This window comes from Trachypithecus francoisi, unplaced genomic scaffold, assembly GCF_009764315.1.
Source record: "Trachypithecus francoisi isolate TF-2019V2 unplaced genomic scaffold, Tfra_2.0 Contig01440, whole genome shotgun sequence".
Taxonomy (NCBI): Eukaryota; Metazoa; Chordata; class Mammalia; order Primates; family Cercopithecidae; genus Trachypithecus; species Trachypithecus francoisi.
In genome coordinates this window covers 31,204,291-31,228,356 of record NW_022681431.1, presented here as the reverse complement: position 1 = coordinate 31,228,356, position 24,066 = coordinate 31,204,291, and the positions used below count along the sequence as shown (strand labels likewise).

At 41.5% G+C, this 24,066-nt stretch overlaps 1 protein-coding gene across 5 annotated transcripts in view; it reads right to left on the bottom strand.

Annotated features, from left to right (window-relative positions):
- HOOK3 (hook microtubule tethering protein 3) overlaps positions 1-24,066 on the bottom strand; it is a 130,836-nt gene that overhangs the window by 39,643 nt on the left and 67,127 nt on the right. For all 5 annotated transcript variants that reach the window (XM_033232583.1, XM_033232557.1, XM_033232590.1 and 2 more), the window contains 6 exons: positions 23,440-23,523; positions 18,233-18,396; positions 16,076-16,216; positions 14,468-14,669; positions 9,288-9,398; positions 8,500-8,587 (listed from right to left, as the gene is read on the bottom strand). In XM_033232583.1, the coding sequence (XP_033088474.1) occupies positions 8,500-8,587; positions 9,288-9,398; positions 14,468-14,669; positions 16,076-16,216; positions 18,233-18,396; positions 23,440-23,523 (790 nt within the window). The remainder of the gene's footprint in view (positions 1-8,499; positions 8,588-9,287; positions 9,399-14,467; positions 14,670-16,075; positions 16,217-18,232; positions 18,397-23,439; positions 23,524-24,066) is intronic.

Below are 24,066 nucleotides of genomic sequence, written 5' to 3'. Positions count from 1 at the left end.
TAGCTGGGATTACGTCCACCCAACTAATTTTTTGTATTTCTAGAAGAGATGGGGTTTCACCATGGTGGCCAGGCTGGTCTTGAACTCCTGACTTCAGGTGATCCTCCCGCCTCAGCCTCCCAAAGTGCTGGGATTACAGGCGTGAGCCACTGTGCCCAGCCTTACTTTTTAAATGTAATGATGTAACACACATATTTCTCTCTGTCAGGTGTATAAAAAATATTCCTTATTTTTTTTTTTTTTGAGACGGAGTCTCACTTTGTCGCCCAGGCTGGAGTGTAGTGGCATGATCTTGGCTCACTGCAACCTGTCTCCTGGGTTCAAGCAACTCTCCTACCTCAGCCTGCCAAGTAGCTGGGATTACAGGCACCTGCCAGCACGCCCAACTAATTTTTGCATTTTTAGTAGAGACAGGGTTTCACCACGTTGGCCAGGTTGGTCTCGAACTCCTGACCTGAGGCAATCTTCCCCACTCAGTCTCCCAAAGTGCTGGGATTAAAGGTGTAAGCCACCACACCTGGCCACCTTATTCTTTTAAATGGCTCTACTGTATACAGTTGAATAAGAATACTATTCCTGTATTGCTGAACTTTCAGGCTGTTTCAAAATCTCACTTTTAGAAAAATGCTTTAATTCATTAGGGTAAATTTAATTTGTAGAGCAAAAGTGCTAGGTCAAAGGATACATAAACAAAGAGGGTGTCCTAATCCTTTTTCTGTTGATTATAACAGAACTGAAACTGAGGAATTTATAAGAAACACTATTTTTGGCTGGCTGTGGTGACTCATGCCTGTAACCCCAGCACTTTGGGAGGGCGAGGTGGGTTGATCAATTGGGCTCAGGAGTTTGAGACCAGCCTGAGCAACATGGTGAGACACCATCTCCACCAAAAATACAAAAAATTAGGTGGGCATCGTGGTGCATGCCTGTATTCCCAGCTACTTGGGAGATTGAGGTGGGAGGATCACTTGAGCCCAGGAGGCAGAGGCCAGATCATGCCACTGCATCCCAGCTTGGGTAAACGAGTGAGACCTCATCTCAAAAAAAAAAAAAAAAAAAATTATTATTTACAATTCTAGAGTCTGAGAAGTCCAAGACTGAGGGGGCACATCTGGTAAGAGCCTGCCTGCTGGTGGGGACTCTCTGCAGAGTCCCGATGCAACACAGGGCATCACATGGTGAGGGGGTTGAGCATGCTCACTTGTTCGCTCAGGTCTCTTTTTCTTTTTATTGAGGAGTTTCACTCTTGTCACCCAGGCTGGAATACAGTGGCATGATCTTGGTTAACTGCAACCTCCACCTCTCAGGTTCAAGTGACTCTCCTGCCTCAGCCTCCCCAGTAACTGGGATTACAGGCGCCCCCATCTCCACACCCAGCTAATCCTTGTATTTTTAGTAGAGACCAGTTTTTGCCACGTCAGCCAAGTTGGTCTCAAACTCCTGACCTCAGGAGATCCACTCGCCTCGGGCCTTTCAAAGTGCTGGGATTACAGGCCTGAGCCACCGCACCAGGCCCTCTTTTTCTTATAAAGCAACCAGTACCACTCCCATGACAACGCATTACTCCATTAACATATTAATCCATGTATGCATTAATCCATCCCCGAGGGCAGAGTCCTCATGCTTTAATCACCTCTTGAAGGCCTCACCTCTCAAAACTACCATACTGGGTATTAACTTTCAACATGAGTTTCAGAGGGGACATTCAAACTATAGCAGTAAGGTTAAAACATATAGGTTTACAGGTGCAAAGAAACAAATGTGATAGTTTACATGAAAGGGCTTATGGTTTCTTGATTATATCAGAGCTGAGAGAAAAAGGGTTAAACTTCAGGTGAGTTTTTTTTTTTTTTTTTTTTTTTTTTTTGAGACAGAGTCTCTTTCTGTTGCCCAGGCTGGAGTGCAGTGGCCGGATCTCAGCTCACTGCAAGCTCCGCCTCCCGGGTTTATGCCATTCTCCTGCCTCAGCCTCCCGAGTAGCTGGGACTACAGGCGCCCGCCACCTCGCCCAGCTAGTTTTTTGTATTTTTTAGTAGAGACGGGGTTTCACCGGCTTAGTCAGGATGGTCTCGATCTCCTGACCTTGTGATCCGCCCGTCTCGGCCTCCCAAAGTGCTGGGATTACAGGCTTGAGCCACCGCGCTCGGTCGAGATTCTGAAAATTGCATAAAAACTCATGTAGAGGCTGGGTGCAGTGGCTCATGCCTGTAATCCCAGCACACTGGGAGGCCAACGCAGGTGGATCATCTGAGGTCAGGAGTTCAAGACCAGCCTGGTCAACATGGTGAAACCCTGTCTCTACTAAAAATACAAAAAATTAGCTGAGTATGGTGGCGGGCGCCTGTAATTCCAGCTACTCTGGAGGCTGAGGCAGGAGAATCACTGAACCTGGGAGGCGGAGGTTGCAATGAGCTGAGATCACACCATTGTGCTCCAGCCTGGGCAAAAAGAGCAAAATTCCATCTCAAAAAAAAAAAAGAAAAAGAAAAAACAAAACTCATGTAGAGATGCTTAGAGATATCTGAAAGAACTGCGAGGCAGCAATGAGGATGCAGTTATAATCACAAACGATATATTTTTGGTGAAAACAAGAAAGATACATAATAATTTCCTTAAGTTGTCCTTGGTAATCTGGAATAGAGAAAAAAAATTAGGATATCTCAATTAGGGTTTGACAAGCTAGAAACAGGTCAAGAGAATAAAGAAGGGGAGTGGTGGTGAGAACAAAATGAAAATGGTTTCTGTGCAGCTGGGTAAACTGGAAAATGAAGCAAGAAGAGAGTTGATTAATAAGACAACAGAGAGAGAGCAAGGAGGTGAAATGAAAGAGAGGAGCAGGGGAAAAAAAATGTTGTAGTCAAGAGGAAAAGACAAATTCCAGTTTCAGGTAACTGAAAAGCCACAGGCTGGTTACTAGTCTGGGAGTGAACTGTGAAGCCAAACAAGCGATCCGTTGGCCTCCACCATCCCCAGCTGATGACAAAGGAGTGGGTGGGGTAAACCTTGAGCCAAGTGTGGTTCTTTTCCTGGGAGAAAGAGCAGTTTTCTCCTTAGGATCTAAGTTCCTTAATGGATTGACACCTACTCAACTTTTCTTAGTTGAAAAAAAATCACTGCTTTAGGAAGTCTGATGTACTTAAAAGAAAATTATCATTTTCTTTTAGAGACAGGGTCTCGCTGTCACCCATGCTGGAGTGAAGTGGCACAGTTTTGGCTCACTGTAACCTCAAACTCCTGGGCTCAAGTGATCCTCCCATCCGAGCCTTCCAAGTAGCTGGGACTACAGGTATGAGCCATTGCACCCAGTCATTATTTTTATTTTTGTAATACATATTTAGAGACAGATGGAATCTCAATGTGTTGGCCAGGCTGAACTCAAGCTCCTGGACTCAAGAAATCTTACTTCCTTGCCCTCCCAAAGTGCTGGGATTACAGGCACGAGCCACCATGCCTGGCCCATATTCTATTTAATATTTGAAATAATTGTGTTAAGTGTGCAACATTAAATTACCTGCCACTAGGTGTGATCTTAGGGCACCAGCAAAACTACGTCACCCTAATTTGTCAAGAGTAAATGGTTATCTGGTCGGGCGCAGTGGAACACACCTGTAATCCCAGCACTTTGGGAGGTCATGGAGGGCAGATCACCTGAGGCCAGGAGTTCAAGATCAGCCTGGTCAACACGATGAAACTCCTTCTCTATTAAAAATGCAAAAAGTGGCCGAGTGTGGTGGCTCACGCCTGTAATCCCAGCACTTTGAGAGGCCGAGGTGGGTGGATCACCTGAGGTCAGGAGTTCGAGACCAGCCTGGCCAACATGGTGAAACCCTGTCTCTACTAAACATACAAAACGTAGCCGGTTGTGGTGGCAGTCACCTGTAATCCCAGGTACTCGGGAGGCTAAGGCAGGAGAATCGCTTGAAACTGGGAGGCGGAGGTTGCACTGAGCTTAGATTGCACCATTGCACTCCAGCCTGGGGGACAAGAGCACAGACTTCGTCTTAAAAACACTCCAGTCTGGGTGACAAGACCAAGACTCCGTCTCAAAAAAAGAAAAAAGAAAATGGTTATCTGATATCTTCTTAAGAAAGGATATCAGAGTATTACAGCCAACTTTTCTGTATCACATTTAATACAGCACAACTTTTTCTATATTATATTTAATACTGTTTTCATTTAAAATTACATATTGGGGGCTGGGCGCGGTGGCTCAAGCCTGTAATCCCGGCACTTTGGGAGGCCGAGACGGGCGGATCACGAGGTCAGGAGATCGAGACCATCCTGGCTAACATGGTGAAACCCGTCTCTACTAAAAAAATACAAAAAACTAGCTGGGCGAGGTGGCGGGCGCCTGTAGTCCCAGCTACTTGGGAGGCTGAGGCAGGTGAATGGCGTAAACCCAGGAGGCGGAGCTTGCAGTGAGCTGAGATCCGGCCACTGCACTCCAGCCTGGGCGACAGAGCGAGACTCTGTCTCAAAAAAAAAAAAAAAAAAAAAAAAAATTACATATTGGGGAGTGTTTTGCCTTACCAAGAGCATCTAAAACTCTTCATCTGGCTCTGGAGAAAGAAGTTATGATTCTCATTTTGCAGAACAAACCAAGTCTTGGAGAGTTTAGTTACTAGCTCAAGCTGCAGAGCAGAGACCATTATGATGGTCTTCAACGTTTATGACACCTTATGTTTATGATGGTACATATCAGTTTTCTTTTTAAAGTTGTGAATCTTATCGCTTCTCGGCCTCTTGGCTAAGATCAAGTGTGTAAAGTTGTGAATCTTTTTGGGCTTTCTTTAATGGTTAAGTGTTTTGGTTTTTTTGGTTTTCTTTTTTTGGAGACAGTCTCACTCTGTTGCCCAGGCTAAAGTGCAATTGTGCTATTTCAGCTCACTGTGGCATCCACCTCCCGGGTTCAAGCAATTCTTGTGCCTCAGCCTCTTGAGTAGCTAGAATTACAGGCACGCACCACCATGCTTGGCTAATTTTTCTATTTTTAGTAGAGGCGGAGTTTTGCCATGTTGGCCAGGCTGGTCTCCAACTTCTGGCCTCAAGTGATCCACCTGCCTTGGCCTCCCAAACTGCTGGGATCACAGGTGTCAGCCACTGTGCCCAGCCTAATGGTTAAGTGTTTTAATCAAATAAAGCATACCATAAAGTTAACCTAAATATGTTTTGGGATATCTCCACCCATCTTTTTTTTTTTTTTCCTCTTAGTGATTGAAAGTTCGAATGATATGGAATCATCAGCCCACCTAAATGATTGAGCTTTGGGTCTTTTTGGGTCAACCAAGGGAAAGTGAGAAGGAAGTCAAGCAAGCCAAGAAACTACTCTCACGCCCTTCTGTGGTTGGTTGTATTTGCAAGACAGGGGGTCCCCAAGTGTCTTCACTTTTTGATCCTTAGCATGGTTCCCATTTTAGAAGCTGAGGTCCCAAACTCCTTTCTGCTTATATAAGGGGTGTCGGGCAACAGAGTGTTATTTAAGAAAACTTTTTCTTTAAGTCATTTCATTAATACTTCTTGAGGACTGTATGATCTCACACTGATAACAAAGGGGATGACAGACAGGTGAGATATAAACGTGTTCTCCCAACATGCAAAGTGAGGAAATGAATTTTACCTTACATCTGCCTCCATTATCCTATGCCAGAGGGCCTAAAACATTGATGTGCACAAAAAACACCTGGGACACTGTTTTAAAATTCACCTTTCTGAACTTTGTCCCCAGAGTCCCTGATTTGTAGGCATGAGTGGACCTGGGAATCTGCATCCCAGGTGATTCTAACACTATTCACCATGCTGTAAGAAACACCATTCTTTTTTTGTTTTGTTTTGTTTTGTTTTTCAGACAGTCTTGCTCTGTCCCCTAGGCTGGAGTGCAGTGGCGCAATCTCAGCTCACTGCAAGCTCTGCCTCCCGGGTTCACGCCATTCTCCTGCCTCAGCCTCCCAAAAAGCTGGGACTACAGGTGCCTGTCACCATGCCCAGCTAATTTTTTGTATTTTTAGTAGAGACGGGGTTTCACTGTGTTAGCCAGGATGGTCTTGATCTCCTGACCTCGTGATCTGTCCACCTCAGCCTCTCAAAGTGCTGCGATTACAGGCATGAGCCACCGTGCCTGGCCAAGAAACACCATTCTTACACAAACTTGATGAGGTTTAAAAAACTCAAGTTGCAATTAAGTCTTTGTTTCTGTCATCCTTGCCAAATTATCCTATTACTAAATTGGCCCTTTTCTTTTTCTTTTTTTTTTTTTTATTGCCCAGGCTGGAATGCAGTGGCGCGACCTCAGCTCACTGCAGCCTCTGCCTCCCAGGCTCAAGTGATACTCCTGCCTTAGTCTCCTGAGTAGTTGGGCCCACAGGCACATGCCACCATGACCAGCTAATTAAAAAAATTTTTTTGTAGGGGGGTGTCTTGCTATGTTGCCCAGGCTGCTCTTGAACTTGTGAGCTCAAGCCCTCTGTCCACCTCAGACTCCCCAAGGGTTGGGATTACAGGCGTCACCACCATGCCTGGCCTAAATTTGCCCTTTTCTACAAAACACTGACAGCCCCTAACCTGAATAGCATTTCTGGATCTAAGCTTAAATTGTCTGCCCAAAGCAATTTACAACAAAGTAGGAATTAGATTTAAAACATCTTTTATGGCACCTGGATTAAAAAATATATATACACACACATCTACATCTACATCTACATCTTGGCCAGGCGCGGTGGCTCACACCTGTAATCTCAGCACTTTGGGAGGCTGAGGTGGGCGGATCACATGGTCAGGAGATTGAGACCATCCTGGCTAACACAGTGAAACCCTGTCTCTACTAAAAATACAAAAAATTAGCCGAGCGTGGTGGCACACCCCTGTAGTCCCAGCTAGTAGGGAGGCTATGGCAGGAGAATCGCTTGAACCTGGGAGCCAAGATCTCGCCACTGCACTCCAGCCTGGCAACAGAGCGAGACTCCATCTCAAAATATGTATCTATCTTAAGGGAAGTATTAGAATATCTCTATTACACTACTTTTGTTTCTCCTTTGGAGAAATTAGCACGGCAGCGTCGTCTAATTAAAAAGCTGGAGAAGTCACGTCCACTTTTTTTCCTGGGTCTGTTAAAGCCCTATCATTCATTCTTGACTCATCCTATGTCTTTGGGAAGCCTTTCTGGGTAAACCTATCCACAAGGAAAATCCTTTATGTCACTATCAGCCCTTGCACACGTTTCAATTATAGCACTTTTCATCTTGTACCACAATTGCCTAATTTATTTTTGTATCTCCAACTCTACTAACACAGTGCCTGGCAAACAGCACGCGCTAAATAACTGCGGGATGAATGAGTCCACGGCAAGAGACTAGGCCAGGAGTTTTAAAAATCAATGCTGACTGAGAAATGAAGTACAGAAATGTCAAGGGCTGGAATAAAAATAATCCCTAACAGCACAGAATCCTCATTAAGGGAACACAGGTCAGGCAGGTGTCCCAGCCCGGAGGCGCTGAGGGGTTGGTGGTGTTTTCATTGTTACGAAACAGGTGGGCTCTCTCCTCCCCGCAACCCCCCAAGAGCCCGGCCTCCCAGGTTCCCACTCTTAGGTGCGCCCCACCCGTGACCGACTCTCCCCAGCCTGCTGCTTGTCCTCGCCGGAGCCACCCCTTCCAGTCGTTACGCCAAGGAGGGGCGTTCAGATCCTCCAGTGAGGGCCTAGGAGGCCTTTCATGGCCAATCAGTAGCCAGGCCCTGCAATTTGGGAGGAACTCGGCATCCACACGGACAGCTGGACTGCTGGGGGATTCCTTAGGGTGCTTGTTTTACCCAAGGCTTAGAGGTCAAAAATAAGGGGACACAGTACTCTCAGAATGGAAGGGAGCCGCACAGATTGTCTGGGTTGGCCATTTTCTAAGACGAACCAACTGCTTTTCAGATTCCTCTCCACCTTTTACGCGTTCCTCTGAAAAAAGCGGGTGTGACTGATTTGGAAATTGGCTCAGTGACTGAGGGTTCAGACCACCACTGGACCAATAAGAAAAGGCAATCGCTGGAGCCTGGGCTTTGCGAAGAGGAGCGCAAGTGGGCCCAATGTTTCATTTTTATCTATTGGTACAATCATGTTCAAGTGAACCAAATAGTTTTATTTATACTAGTAGAAATAAATCATCTGGCTGGGCATGGTGGCTCACGCCTGTAATCCCAGCACTTTGGGAGCCAAGGCGGGTGGATCACCTGAGGTCAGGAGTTCCAGATCACTCTGGCCAACATGGTGAAACCCTGTCTCTACTAAAAATACAAAAATTAGCTGGGCGTGGTGGTGTGCCTGTAATCCCAACTACTTGGAAGGCTGAGGCAGGAGAACCGCTTGAATCCGGGAAGCAGAGGTTACAGCAAGCGGAGACTGTGCCATTGCACTCCAGCCTGGGCAATAGGAGTGAAACTCCGTTTCAAAAAAAAAGAAAGAAAAGAAAAAAGTAAAAGAAAGAAATTATCTGGTTTGTGCTCCCAAAACGTTTTTACCTTGAGTTGTGAGCTGCCCTTCTTGAGCTTGTACACAACGAAGCTCTTCAATGGTTTCCTTCAGAGAATCCCTTTCTGTTCTCAGTCTCTGGAGAGACATAAAAACATGAAGGGGGGTTAGCTTCACGTTTTAAGAATTTATTCATCAGAGGCCTTTGCCTTACCCAATAGAATGATAAACAATAGTGAACATGAACATGTTTTACCTTTTGCTTTTCTATGGAAAGATCATAGAAGGAAGAAAAGATTAAAACAATTTTTCCCATTTAACAATACTGAGTATCTACTATGTGCAAGGCAATATGCTATCCACAGTTAAACAAAACTGTCTACTCCATCTTTAACAATTAGTAACTAATTTCTTAACATTCTTTTCACTAGACATAAAACATTGAAGAACAAAGACAATATTCATAAATCATGAAAAAGTAGAAATATTTTAAAAAGATTTGAAATATGCTGAACAACAAAAAGTCCTCTATTAATCATACAGAAAACAAGAAAGCTACATAAACGTATAGAAAGTCATGAGCAGAACAATGTAAAGGAGACAACAGTGGTAGAAAAGATAACTATATAAAAAAGAAATCTGAATGATTATAAAAATATTCTTTCGACTTTTTTGCCTTATTTCTGAAACACAAATGGAATTCTCCTATAGCTTAAAAATAAACAGGATTTCTAATTTTTAAATTCATAAATAAAATAATGTGGCCAAACATGAATTAAACATAAATGCCTTAATTTTAGCAGTGCTCAAAACCAAAATGCCTAATACATATACTCACATCCTTTTCTTTTTGAAGACTGTCAACTTTTTCTTTTAGCCGCTTATATTCAAAATCTAGTTTATCTGCTTTCTTTGATTCTTCGGATAATCTATTTTGTAGTTCTACTACCTGATATAGAAAGATACCATTACTTATACATAATCTGAAACATTAGAAATTATCACTATTTTCTTCTACAGGTTTAAGAAAACTAAACCCTCTCCCACCAGTACTCAAATGCATATGATCCAGCAGTCTAACACAGTGGAGAGAACTAGGAATAAAAACCTGCCCAGTTACTATGGGTTCCCAACCAGAATCATCCAGTGTAACAATGTTCAAAATCATACAAGAATCTATAGGATTTTCATTTCCAGCAATAGAGATAACTGGGTAGTCTGAAATTCTTTTTGTATAAAACAAAATAAATGCTGTGGTGGGGCAGGGGGATTCCAATTGCATAGCTAAGCTTACAAGAAAATAAGAGAAATCCTCAGAGGTTAAAACCAGAATGAGAAGTTCATGCAGATGCTCTGGGTACCATGAGGTGTCAACAGGAACCTAGAGCTTTAAAAGGAGATGAGGGTTGTTAAACCACCCTGGGCTCTAAAAAGTAACAAATCAGCAAATAAGTACATTAGGAAAAAAAATTTTCATCAGCTGGAAAAATAAACTGAGTGCTTTGGGATTAAAAAAAGCATAACTTGGGGGTTAAGTGCAGTGGCTCACGCCTGTAATCCCAGTACTTTGGGAAGCTGAGGCGGGAGGACGGCTTGAACCCAAAATCTGAGACCAGACAAGGCAACATAGTGAGACCCCGTCTCTATAATTTAAAATTAGCTGGGTGTGGCAGCACATGTCTTAGTTCCTCAGGAGGCTGAGGTGGGACGATCACTTGAGCCCAGGCGTTCAAGACTGCAGTGAGCTATGACCATACCACCATTGCACTCCAGCCTAGGAAACAGAGTGAGATGCTATCTTAAAAAAAAAGTAAGAATGAAAGAAAAAAGGATAACTTGGAAGTTTGTAACCACAGCCTGTTAATAATACGTGGACTTGTGTTTGAATTTTTACTACTTGCATTGTCTGGGAAAACCTAAGCCAAGCAATTAGAGGAGTATTAGTTGGTAGTGCTGTGGAAAATCTGCCACAAACAAACACACATATTGACCACAGAAACAAAACCTCAACCCATGAGCCCCAGGATTCCCCAAGGTAAAGACGAGCTAATGAAAGAGCAAAATCCAAAATTATAAAAGTCATAAAGAAATATGCCACAATGAACAAGACTCTGTGGAAAACATTAACAGCAATAACAACCAAAAAATAACAGAATAAGATCTCCAAGGATTTCAGATTGGAATTATCAGATACAAAATACACATACTTAAAAAAATAAAGAGAAAATCTAAATTTTAAAAGGAGTAGGAGGCCAGGCACGGCAGCTCACACCTGTAACCCTAGCGCTTTGGGTGGCTGAGGCGGGCAGATTGCCTGAGCTCAGGAGTTTGAGATCACCCTGGGGGCAACATGGTGAAACCCTGTATCTACTAAAATATAAAAATTCAGCCGTGCTTGATGGTGCACTGCTGTAATCCCAGCTACTCAGGAAACTGTGGCAGCAGAATTGCTTGAACCCAGGAGGTGGAGGTTGTAGTGAGCTAAGATTGCACCACTGCACTCCAACCTGGGCCACAGAGCCAGACTCTGCCTCAAAATAAATAAATAAATAAATAAATAAATAAATAAAAATAAAAAACAAAAAGGAGTAAGAGACCATCAAAAATAACCAGGGAGATTTGAAAAAGCACACAAAGAAGGCTTGTAGACAAAATATTATCATTTAAAAAATAAAGTGGCCGGGCACGGTGGCTCACACCTGTAATCCCAGCACTTTGGGAGGCCAAGGCAGGTGGATCACCGGAAGTTAGGAGTTTGAGACCAGCCTGGCCAACATAGTGACACCCCGCATTTACTAACAATACACAAAAATTAGCCAGGCATGGTGGTGGGCGCCTGTAATCCCAGCTGCTTGGGAGGCTGAGGCAGGAGAATCACTTGAATGTGGGAGGTGGAGGTTGCAATAAGCAGAGATTGTGCCACTGCACTCCAGCCTGGACGACAGAGTGAGACTCTGTCTCAAAACAAAACAAAACAAAAAACCAAAACTAAACAAACAAACGAAAACAAACAAACAAAAAACATATAGCAATCTTTGTAATATACTGGCAAAATAAAACATTCTGCACATAATCAACAAGGAATGCTTTCCCACCATTATTGTTTTTCACTCCAAGTTGTACTGAAATCCAGGTATGCTGATTAAGAAGAAAAAAAAGGATATGGAATAGAAAGGGAGAAACTGGGCTGGGTGCAGTGGCTCACGCCTATAATCCCAGCCCTTTGGGAGGCCGAGACAGGAGGATGTCTTGAGCCCGGGTATTTGAGACCAGTCTGGGCAACATGATGAAACCCCATCTCTACAAAAATTACAAAATTAGCTGAATGTGGTGGCACACACTTGTGGTCCTAGCTACTTGGGAAGCTAAGATGGGAGGATCACCTGAGCCTGGGGAGGTCGAGGTTGCAGTGAACCATGGCTGCACTACTGCACTCTAGCCTGGGTGACAGAGTGAAACCCTGTCTCAGGAAAAAAAAAAAAAAAAAAAGACATAAATTCCTTTTATTTCTTTACTATATCCCTTCTGACAAGAGAATCTACAGACATTATCAGAAGTAATATGAGAATTTGGCAAGGTTGCAGAATCAACATATAAAAGTTAATTCCATTCATATAAATTAGTAATAAAGTGAAAATGGTATCTCTAACTGCATTCAAAAAACAACCCAAAACACAAAGCACCTAACAGTAACTACAATGAAATATGCATAAAATCTTTAGAAAAACATTAATAAACTTAACCCAAAGACATGTAAGACCACGGAAAGGTCTCATGTTCAGACAGGAACAACTCTCCCCAAATTGATCAAGAGAGTCGATGTAATTCCAGTTCCCATGAGTTTGGAGTTTAAAGGGAAAGCAAAGGGCTGAGAACAGACTTCTGAAAAAGGACCAAGTATGAGAGTCTGTACTACCACCTATCAAAATTGCTAAAAATCTGTAAAACTTGAGTGTGATATTGGTGTAGGAACAGATAAATACACCAAGGGAACAGAAGAAAGTGTCCAGAAATAACCCATAAATAACATGGATACTTTAGATATACAAGGTAGAATTGCAGGTCATTGTGGAAGAAAGGACTATTAAATAAATGGTGGTAGGCTGACTATTTATCCACATAGACAAAAAGAGTCTCAAAGGGATCCCTACTTCACACCCTACACAAAAATTAATTCCAAGTGGATTAAATACCTAAATGTGCAAAACAAACTTTAAATCTTTGTAAAGAAAATAGAGAAGATTAGACTATATACTTATGTAGGAAATAATTTCTTAAAATATAAAAAGTACAAATCATAAAAGTACTTGAAGTTCATTATGCTGAAATTATCAACCTCAAAAAAGTAAAAGGACAAGTCATAGACCTATAGGAGATTAAGTAAAAATATGTGCAAGTGATAAAGAATATCTAGAACATATAAACAACCTTTAGAAATCAGTAAATGATTCAATTTTTTAAATGGGTAAAAGATAAAAATAGGAAATTTACAAAAGAAATATGGTCAGTCAATATATTTGTAATCAGAGTAACACGAAGTATAGTTAAAAGGAGACACCATTTTATACCCATGTAATTGGCAAATTTTACTTATTTTTTCTTTTCTCAAGACAAGGTCTTACATGTCCCATGTTGCCAGCAGAGTCACATGCAGCACAAAAGCAAAGCTGGAGTGCAGTGGTGCAATCATAGCTCACTGTAGCCTCTGAGGCCCAGGCTCAAGTGATCCTTCAACTTCAGCCTCCCAAGTAGCTGGGACCACAGGTTCCTGCCACCATGCCCAGCTAACTTAAAGTTATTTTTAGAGATGGGGTCTTGCTATGTTTCCCAGGCTGGTCTGGAACTCCTGGGCTCAAGCCATTCTCCTGCCTCAGCCTCCCAAAGTGTTGAGATTACAGGCGTGAGACACTGTGCCAGGCCAGCAAAATTTAAAGTTTGCCAATACTGTGTGTTGGTGATGATGTGAAGCAACAGGAATATAAACTGCTTGTTGGTAACATAATAACTTTAAGGAACAATCTGCTAATATCTAACTATATTGACGATACTCTTAGATAGAAATTCCATCAAGTTGTAAAACCTTCACACATGTATAGTAGAGGACCTGTACAATACTATTTATATGGCATTTCTTTTAATACAGGAAAAAAAAGCTGAAACATCCTGTAGGTCTCTTAACAGGAAAATGGGTAAATTTTGGTACAGAGACTAACTGAAATACTATACAGCAGCGGAAATGAATGTTATAAAGCTATACCTATCGTGATAAACAAATCTCACTGAGCAAAAGAAAAAAAATTTACATAAAGTTTTGGAACATGTCAAAATGCTATAACTTTTTAGGGATAAATATATATATGTAGCAAAAGTACAGAGAGACAAATGGGAATGAAAGCTGCAGCATGGAGGCTGCCTGTAATGAGGAGGGGGAGATAATGTTTTATTCAAGCATGAATATTTACTGAACTATGCTTTTACATTTGTATATTTCTTAAGTATTACATAATAAATAAATAAATAAAAATAAGTAAACAAAAATAAAAGTACCTGCATGGAGAGTTTAAAGCGCTTTAAATATAAGATAAATATAAATAAATACAATAGGCCGTGCATGGTGGCTCACAGTGGCTCACACCTGTAATCCTAGCACTTTGGAAGGCTGAGGCTGGTGGATCACTTGAGCTCAGGAGTTCAAGACGAGCCTGGGCAACACAGTGAAACCCCGTCTCTACCAAAATACAAAAAATTAGCCAGGTATGGCGGCATGCATCTGTAGTCCCAGCTACTCGGGAGGCTGAGGCAGAAGAATTGCTTGAACCTGGGAGGTGGAGGTTGCAGTGAGCTGAGATCATGCCACTGCACTCCAGGCTGGATGACAGAGTGAGACTTAAAAATAAATACAATAAAGAAAAGATAAAAAGCAGAATACCATGAAAACAAGTCAGTAATTTTGGTAAGCTACATGCTATAACTGAGAGCTTGCCTGAAGCCATCATCAAGATGCTGTGTTTCTTTTACCTGTCTCTTGTAGGTTTCAAGTTGACTTCGCGCTGCATTGGCCTTTCTTAACTCTTCCTCTAGACTGACAGTGTTCTGCATATACACGGTATTCTTCTCTTCTAAGAGTTTAACCTGCCGCCTTAAATCACCAAGGTCTTCTAGCTTCTTTTTATAAGATTCTACTTGACCTTCTAGTTTAGACACTTTATCAGAAGAATGTCTAGAATTAGATGGGAAATTAAAAAATCAGAAACACATCCACACTTGTAAAGTTGTTTCAATATTAAGGATTGCCAGGAAACACACATCTAATGAAATAAGACAAAAGTGATTCCAGGTTAATTTTCTGCACAGGTTAAAATATATGACCTAAGTTACAATTACATGTTTAATGGAGAATAATAATTTAAGAAAACCAAGCAGGAGAGGGCAGCCAGCAGAGTCACATGTGGCACAAAAGAAAAGTAAGTTTAACAGTGTCCAAATAATTTGGCAATTATCAGTGACCACCAGAATAGCAGCTTCAGTGGGGCAGTGTGGGCAGATAGTGGGGTCGAGGAGAGAACATCAGTTTTACCTTATGTAATCTAAGTTTGGTTCTGGTGGGAAGGAGAGAGTAATAACTCCCTCTCTTCTTAAGATTAAAGAGACCTAAATGTGCGTGTGCATGTATGTGTACAAAGGAGAGAGATCCAAAAGGCAAAAGAAATCAGGATTGATGTAACAACAGTCCCTGTGTAGGCCAGAAAGGTGGAGGTCCAGAGCACTGAAGAAGGAATTAGCCCTGAACAGGAGGAAGAATAACAGGTCTACACTCTCTAAAGAAAGGGTGGATGGGAACCCAGGGAAGTTTAGAGGTGCCCGAGACAAAAGACAGGGAGAGTCCAGCAGTTCATGGCCTCTTTCTTCCCTGCTATAGGAGAAAAGGTCATCTATTGAGACTAAGGCATGGGAGGTGTTGGGGGAGGGCAGCCAGGGGAGTAGAATCCTGAAGAATTGGAATGGCTGTGAGTGAGACAATGAGCAGGGGGAGGGCGGGTCATTGGGAAGAACCCAGCTCAGAAGGAAGCCACCGACTGGCAGCAGCACAAAACTATCAATTATGCATTTCCCCTGTTCTCAGTATTCAAAGAGCAAAAGTAGAAAATGTAGATGGTTGAGATAATCAACAGAGGATAGGAGACTGTACAAGAAGAGGAGTGAAAAAATGAGGTGGCAGGGAGTGAGGCACCTCATGAGAGAACTGAAGGATAACAACAACGCCCAGCAAGAAAATGAGGCCTTGCGGGCGTGGCGAAAGAACAGTTCCAGAGCTGTACAAGTAAGAAGTGATGGTCAGAATTTCTATTTTACAAACACTTGTGTATCGCTTAATTGCCAGGTACTGTTGCAAGTGTTTACAAATATAAATTCACTCAATTCCTCATATAAACCTGAGGTAGGCATGTGTATTGTTTCCATTTTGCAGATGAGAAAACGGCCATACAGAGGTTGCATAAGCAGTAGACCCAGGATCTCAGCCCAGGTAGCCTGGCTCTTAACCTTGCTAGATGCTCAGAAACCCTAGAGTTTCTAACACCAGAGCCAAACTGTGCTGGGCAGTGAAGGTGAAGGTGAGGTTTTTACCTCAGCACGTCGATCTCATCTTTCAGAGACTGAGCTTCATCTGCCAAAGTGGTCAGTTCATCATTCTGTTGCCGAAGTTCAGAGATCTCCTTTTCTAACTCTTCACAGCGTATTCGATAATCATCTTTGGCTGCTTCTAGTCTGTAACCAATACAAAATAGACCAAGAAAGCACTATTTACTGCCTCCTCATTCTCCTTAGAACAGTAAAAGAAAAATACAAAGCATGAGAATAAAGCCTTCTTGAATATGTCTTCCATGTTAGTGGCCACAAGCTGCATTCTCAAATATTAACTGTCATAAAAATGGACTCCACTGTCCCAAGTCTTGGAAACGGTGACAACTGGTTACTATTTCCCTACCAGAAGGCAAGACATCATGCAGTGTTTTTCAGAACTGCAGATACAATTTAAGGGCTTTTAAAATTATAAAATTAACACATATGGTCCGGCACAGTGGCTTACAATAATAAACCCATTATGTTAATAAAAACAACATACTCTTTACGAAAAATAACTATTTTCTAAAACAAAAAAGTGAGAAGAGTGGCACTGTTTTACATTTTTGTGATTCTATTATCTGTTTGAATAGAAGACAGCTGGATTCTCATATTTGTTTCTATACTCATCTGTTGGTGACATGCTGTTTTTGGCTGAAGTATATGAAGAAAATCTAGCCTTGCAGATACATAGTTGGAAAACAGAGGGTCTTGCAGATTCTTCAAAATGGTCTCAGAGGACCTCCAGGAGCCTCGACCATTCTTTGAACTACTGACGTGGACCAAAGGGAATGGACTGTTTCTAAGGTTTCTAAGGAGCCTAAGAAAAGTTTATTACTTTTTCCTGTTAAGGTGAAAGAAAAAAAAAATCCAGAAACATTTCACTAAGGAATAACGAGAATAGTAGTTATGTTACCATACTCAGTTACTCAGTAAAGTAAAAATCTAATTGATGTTTAATTTCTCTGTTTTAACACTAAAAATCTATGGCTAGGTAAGAAACAAGTCATGATACACTTTTTAGTAAACCGGAACAAAGTATTTTCTTCATACTCTTAAGTCTTTCAATTTTGTGCTTCTGTCTTATCTTGCAGAACATATTTTCCTTTTTCTTCTTTTTCCTTTCACCACCCAAAGGTCAAAGGGCCCTTCTTCCTTTCTTTTGGACTTTTCTTCCCACAGAAGATGTCTGGAATATTGTTCCTTTAAATCTTGCCTGTCCTTTTAAATCAGCTGACCCCTTTAAATAAGCCTATTTCTATAAACACACACATACACACACACACACATATATAGATTTCTATAAGTCTATAAATGCATCTGTCTTTTAAAAATCCCTGCCTGCAACTTTTCATGGCATCTGGCTCTTCCCGAAGATGTGCTTATTTTGAAATCCCTAATCTGTGGTTTATGATCTACTCTGACCATTACTTTTCCAAACAAAAGTCATTTCAGATTTTCAGCGAAATTTAATCTTTCTGGTGATCATGCCAACTCGCCTGCAGGCCGCTTCACAAATGTTCTTCCTCAGTCTTTCTTGAAAGTTTCCTCAGTCACCTTTGTTTCCCACAGAGGGGCAGGTGTGGGGTGCAGGGCTGGTGTCTGATTTCTTCCTGTCACTCAGTTATTATGGCATTCTGTCTTCAAGTAATAAGGAAGGTGGCACTCTGATAGAACATTTCCTAGATGTGAAGTAGTTTCATGTTGTTTGAGGAGATGCTGAGAAGTTGTTTATTATGGAGCCTCAACGGTCTACAGTTTCCCAGAAGTCCTAACATTATATATTATATTCTTTTTTTTTTTTTTTTTTTTTGAGACAAAGTCTCATTCTGTTACCCAGGCTGGGGTGCAATGGCACGATCTCGGCTCACGGAAATCTCCACACCCCCAGTTCATGCAATTCTCATGTCAAGCCTCCCGAGTAGCTGGGATTACAGGCACCCGCTATCATGCCTAATTTTTGTATTTTTAGTAGAGATGGGGTTTCATCACGTTAGCCAGGCTGATTTTGAATCCCTGAACTCAAGCAATCAGCCCACCTCAGCCTCCCAAAGTGCTGGGATTCCACGCATGGGCCAATGTGCCTGGCCAATATATTCTTAACTTTAAATGACAGCTAACAAATTTTTAAAAATCAGATTTTAATGAGTTGTCTTTTACCTGAATGTTTCTTCTTGGAGCTGTTCTAATTGAGTCTGGAGCTGCAAATGCCTTCTTCCTGCTGGACTGTTAGGGTCTTCTATAGAATCAGATTGATTGAGTCTTTCCATTAATACCTGATTCTCTGCCAACAAACTACTTTTCTCTTCCTGCAATGCTGCAACCTGTTGGAATACAGGACGATGGCAGTTACTTCTTCCAATTACACTGGCATCAGCTCAATCACTTGTGAATTACCATTACAAATTAAAGCCTATATATATATTTTTTGAGGTGGAGTCTCGCTGTCGATCAGGCTGGAGTGCAGTGGCATGATCACGGCTCACTGCAAGCTCCGCCTCCCAGGTTCCTGTCATTTTCCTGCCTCAGCCTCCCTAGTAGCTGGGACAACAGGTGCCCACCACCATGCCTGGCTAATTTTTTGTGTTTTTAGTAGAGATGTGGTTTCACCGTGTTAGCCAGAATGGTCTTGATCTCCTGACCCCTTGATCCACCCACCTCTGCCTCCCAAAGTGCTGGGATTACAGGCGTGAACCACTGCACCGGCCATTAAAGCCTATTTTTAAAGAAGTACAATCAATCTCCACTTAAAATATTTACATCATTTTGGAATACTGCACGTGCAGAGCAAGATATAAGAGTAACAATTCATTCCTACTTCATATTTGAAAAAACACCTCACCAGACAAGATACAGAGATGGCAAATAAGCACGCTAATAAATAATCATTAGCTATCAAGGAAATGCAAATTAAAATCACAGTATTATATAACTACACTCCCACTAGAATAAACAAAATTAAAAAGACTGTACCAGATATTGGCAAAGAAACTTGTGGTGAGAATATAAAATGTTTCAAACACTTTGGAGAATAGTTTAGCAGTTTCTTAAATAATTAAACATGCAACGACCACATGACTGATTTAGCCATCCTACCCCTAGGTATTTACTCAAGAGAAATAAAAGCATATACCCACACGAAGACTTAGGAAGAATGTTCATAGCAGCTTCATTTGTGATGGAGGAAAACTGGAAACAACCCAAACATCTGCCAACAAGCAAATGGCTAAATGATTTGCAGTATATCATATAGGTTGAATATCCCAAATCTAAAAATCCAAACTCAGAAGTGCTTCAAAATCTGAATGTTTCTGAGCACCTACATGACACTCAAAAGAAATGCTCATTTGAGCCATTTCAGCTTTTGGATTTTTGGATTTAGGACGCTCAACCAGTAAGTATATAATGCAAATATCCCCAAATCCAAAAATATCATGAATTTCAGATATGGAATACTCAACCTGTATAAAAGAAAACTACTCAGCAATAAAAAATAATTAACAATTTACAGCTACAATATAGATGAATCTCAAAATAATGTAAGAAGTCAGACAAAAGGCGGGGCACCATGGCTCACGCCTGTAATCCCAGTACTTTGGGAGGCCGAGGCAGGTGAATCACCTGAGGTCAGGAGTTCGAGACCAGCCTGGCCAAAATGGTGAAACCCCATCTCTGCTAAAAATACAAAAATTAGCCGGGCGTGGTGGCAAATGCCTGTAGTTCCAGCTACTCAGGAGGCTGTGGCAAGAGAATCGCTTGAACCTGGGAAGCAGAGGTTGCAGTGAGCTAAGATCTTGCCATTGCACTCCAGCCTAGGGGACAAGAGCAAGACTTAGTCTCAAAAAAAAAAAAAAAAAAAAAAAAGAAAAACACACACACACACACACACACAAAGAAGTCAGACCAAAAAAAGTCAATATATATAGCAGAACTCCTTTTTACACACAAACAACAGACAAAAAGAATCTAATTTTCAAAACAAACATGGCTGGCATGGTGGCTCATGCCTGTAATCCTTGCACTTTGGGAGACTGAGGGAGGAGAATTACTTGAGCTAGGAGTTGGAGAACAGCCTGGGCAACACAGGGAGACCCTGTCTCCACAAAAAATAAAAAATTAGCTGAGTGTGGTGGTGAATGCCTGTGGTCCCCACTACTTGGGAGGTTGAGGCAGGAGGATTGCTTAAGTCCCAGAGGTTGAGGCTGCAGTGAGCCGTGATCACACCACTGCACTCCATCCTGGACGACAGAGCAAGACTCTGTTTCAAAAACAAAACAAAACAAAAAAAAAACAGGGCAGGTACAGTGGCTCATGCCTACAATCCAAGCACTTTGGGAGGCCAAGGTGGGCCAGGAGTTTGAGACCAGCCTGGTAGCATAACAAGATCCCATTTCTACCAAAAAAAAAAAAAAAAAATTTAGCCAAGCCTGGTGGTACGCGCCTGTGGCCCTAGCTATTTGGAAGGCTAAGGTGGGAGGATCACTTGAGCCCAGGAAGTTGATTGCACCAAGCTGTGATCATGCCACTGCACTTCACCCTAAATGACAGACAGAGCATGACCCTGTCTCAGAAAACAAAATGATGAGCCAGATGTGGTGGTTCACACTTGTAATCCCAGCACTTTGGGAGATGGAGGTGGGCAGATCACTGGAGCTCAGGAGTTCAAGATCAGCCTGGGCAATATGGCGAAACCTCAACTCTACAAAATATAAAAAAATTAGCTGGGCGTCGTGGTGTGCGCTTGTAATCCCTGTTACTCAGGAGGCTGTGGTGGGAGGATTGCTTTAGCCCAGGAGGCAGAGGTTGCAGTGAGCCAAGATTGCACCACTGCACTCCAGCATGGATGACAGAGGGAGACCCTGTCTCAAAAAACAAAACGAAACATAAACATGATTATTTAAGAAAATAACAAAGCAAAGGGGCTTATAACAAAAAGCTACAGTTTCCTATGGAGTTTTCCCACTCTCCAGAGAATAGTTTTTACTGTTCCTAATTTTACTGCTTTTGGTTGTTACTTTCCATATCTAAATAATGTTACACAATTATTTCTTGACTTGTCAACCTTAGACATTATCTAGTGACTCTCTCCTCTGACATGTTTGATTACACAACTTGTGCCATTCCTTCCTACCATAAATATAGTTAATCACTATTCTCACTTCCTTCACTGATCACCTCTGCAACTTTAAACTACTTATTGATATTTCACTCAGTCACCCACCCACTCACTCATTCACTCACTCACCTACTATGAGCTAGGTATGGTATCCTTGCACTTTTCTAAGTGCAAGGGATATGGAGATGAAAAAAGGGAAGTTCTTACTCATGTGTTATATATTCGAAACAAATTAAAAACAAATCATTGCACAAGAAAGTAAATTAATAAATACATGTAAAAACTAGAAATAAAAAGTGCTATGCAGTGCTATGCAGACTGATATGGTTTGGATATTTATCCTCTCCAAATCTCATGTTGAAATGTAGTCCCGAATGTTGGAGGTCGGGCCTGGTGGGAGATGTTTGGATCACAGCACTGGATCACTAATGAATGGCTTGGTAGTGTCCTCATAAGTGAGGGAATTCTTGCAAGACCTGGTTGTTTAAAAGTGTATGGCAACTTTCCACCCCTTGCTCCTGCTCTTGCCATGTGACACAGCTGCTTCCCCTTTGCCTTCTGCCATGATTGGAAGCTTCCTGAGGCCCTCACCAGAAGCAGATGCTAGAGCCATGCTGGAAAGCTTGCAGAACCGTGAGCCAATTAAACGTCTTTTTTCTTTATAAATTACCCAGCCTTGGGTATTTCTTTATAACTATACAAAAACAGCCTAGTACACAGAGAATTAAAATAAGAACAACAAAAAAGACTTGTTGATTATTTGGGATTACTCAACATGGAAGGCCTTCCTGAAGAGACCTACTTTAGACCTACTTCAGTGCCTGATGCATTCCAGTGCCTGACATTTTATGACAAATAAATCAGGTGATTTTTGAGCTGAGGTTGGATGACAAGGAGCAGTTAGTCATGTAATGATTGTCTCCCTGTAGTTCTAGATGTCCTACTTGGTAAGATGAAAGCCATCATTTCTGGCTGTCCCTTTCCTTCATCACTCCTGTTTTACTTTTCAAACTCTTGTCACTGGCATCTTAACTTTCACAATAATGTTTCTCTATAGGACAATTCTAAATGTTGAAAACTAGTAAGGTTTACATTAAAGATGACATGCTTATGACTGTGTTGCTGTTCTCTCCACAGCAAAACATTCTGTAGGGCTACCTCTTCTCTTCTCATAACTTCTCTGCAACACTATCATTCATTTTGCAATCTGTCCATACCTGGGATTGGCAAACTGTTCTGGTGTAAAGGACCATATTGTAAATGTTTTAGGCAAGTACTCCACTCTGTCATTGAAGCCTGAAAGGAGCCACAGACAATACATAAAGGAGCCATGATAAAATTGTATTTGTAAAAACAGAAAGCAAGCCGTAGTTTGCCAATCCCAGTATATAAATTTAATTTTATGTTACTAAAGATACTTATATTCTGCTTATAAAAATAATATAATCTTATTATAACTCTTAGCATTTGTATATAAATTCTGAAATCTGAAATGCAATTAACAGCACTTACATTATGACTCTGTAAATATTATTTCCTAGATAACCGAACAAGTGTGATGTGATTACTTTCTTCAATATGCATCCAATGCAATGACCAACTCATATGCCTTTCAAAGCAAAATGCTTCTTCTATTACAAAGTATTATGAACTCTACATATGCATAACCTAGCTTTAACAAGTACCAAAACATGGCCAACTATGTCTCCCATGTATGTCCCCCGCTTTAGTCAAGGTAAATTTCAGACAAATAATCTTATTCTTGTCTGTTATTTGTGAAAGGTATTCTCAACTTTAATTATGTTCTTGAATTTTTTTGTTTTGACAATTCTACTTAAAATTTTTTTTTTCAAGATATAGTCTTGCTCTGTCACCCCGGCTGAAGTGCAGTGGCACAATCTTGCTCACTGCAACCTCTGCCTCCCAGGTTCAAGCAATTCTCCTGCCTCAGTCTCCCAGGTAGCTGGGATTACAGGCGCCCACCACCATACCCGGCTAAAGTTTTGTATTTTAGTAGAGATGGGGTTTCACCATGTTGGCCAGGCTGGTCTCGAATTCTTGAGCTCAAGTGACCCCCCCCCAGCCTCCCAAAGTGCTGGGATTACAGGTGTAAGCCACTGCACCCAGTCATTTTTTCCCTAAAAAAGAGTTGCATTATAGTTAAGATGTACTGTATGGCAGTACACAGCACATGTGGTGGTACTTACAGTGGTATGTTTTAAAGAGGCAGTGCACAGAACAAATCTCTTACCTGCATATCCAATTCATGGCATCTTTGAGCAATTTCTTCCTTTGCTGACAAAGCTTCATTTAGTTCCTCTGTAGTTTTCTTAAGCTGGTTAGAAACAAAGAGATAAACATTTTAATATGAAGTGGTAACAATTAATAATTTGTATGTTCAACACAGAATTAAAACATTTCCCCCCTTTCTTTCTTGAAGAGGGAAGGGTACAGGAGGAAATCAAGAATCCTGTGGAAGAGTACAAAGACAGCACTTTTAACTTGAAATTAATTTCTTTTACTCTGTCTTGTCTTTTCCGTCCTTTGAATTTGGCTCATTCCCCATATCAAGTTTTTTTATGCATCTTTTTCGATTTAGACTACCTGGTTCTTGGTAAGGATAATTCTTTAATAACTGAGAAATTTTACCTTCGTAAAATATGTATGTGCTAGAGGAATAGGGATTTTAATTGTTAAAATATGCAGCTAGAACATTTCAACACAAGTGTTTTAGTCATATTAAAACCTTATGCTAGGGGTGGGGGAAGAAGAGTCATATCAAAATCTTATGGAAGGGCAAGGGGAGGGATAGCGTTAGGACAAATACCTAATGAGTGCAGGCCTTAAAACCTACATGATGGGTTGATAGGTACAGCAA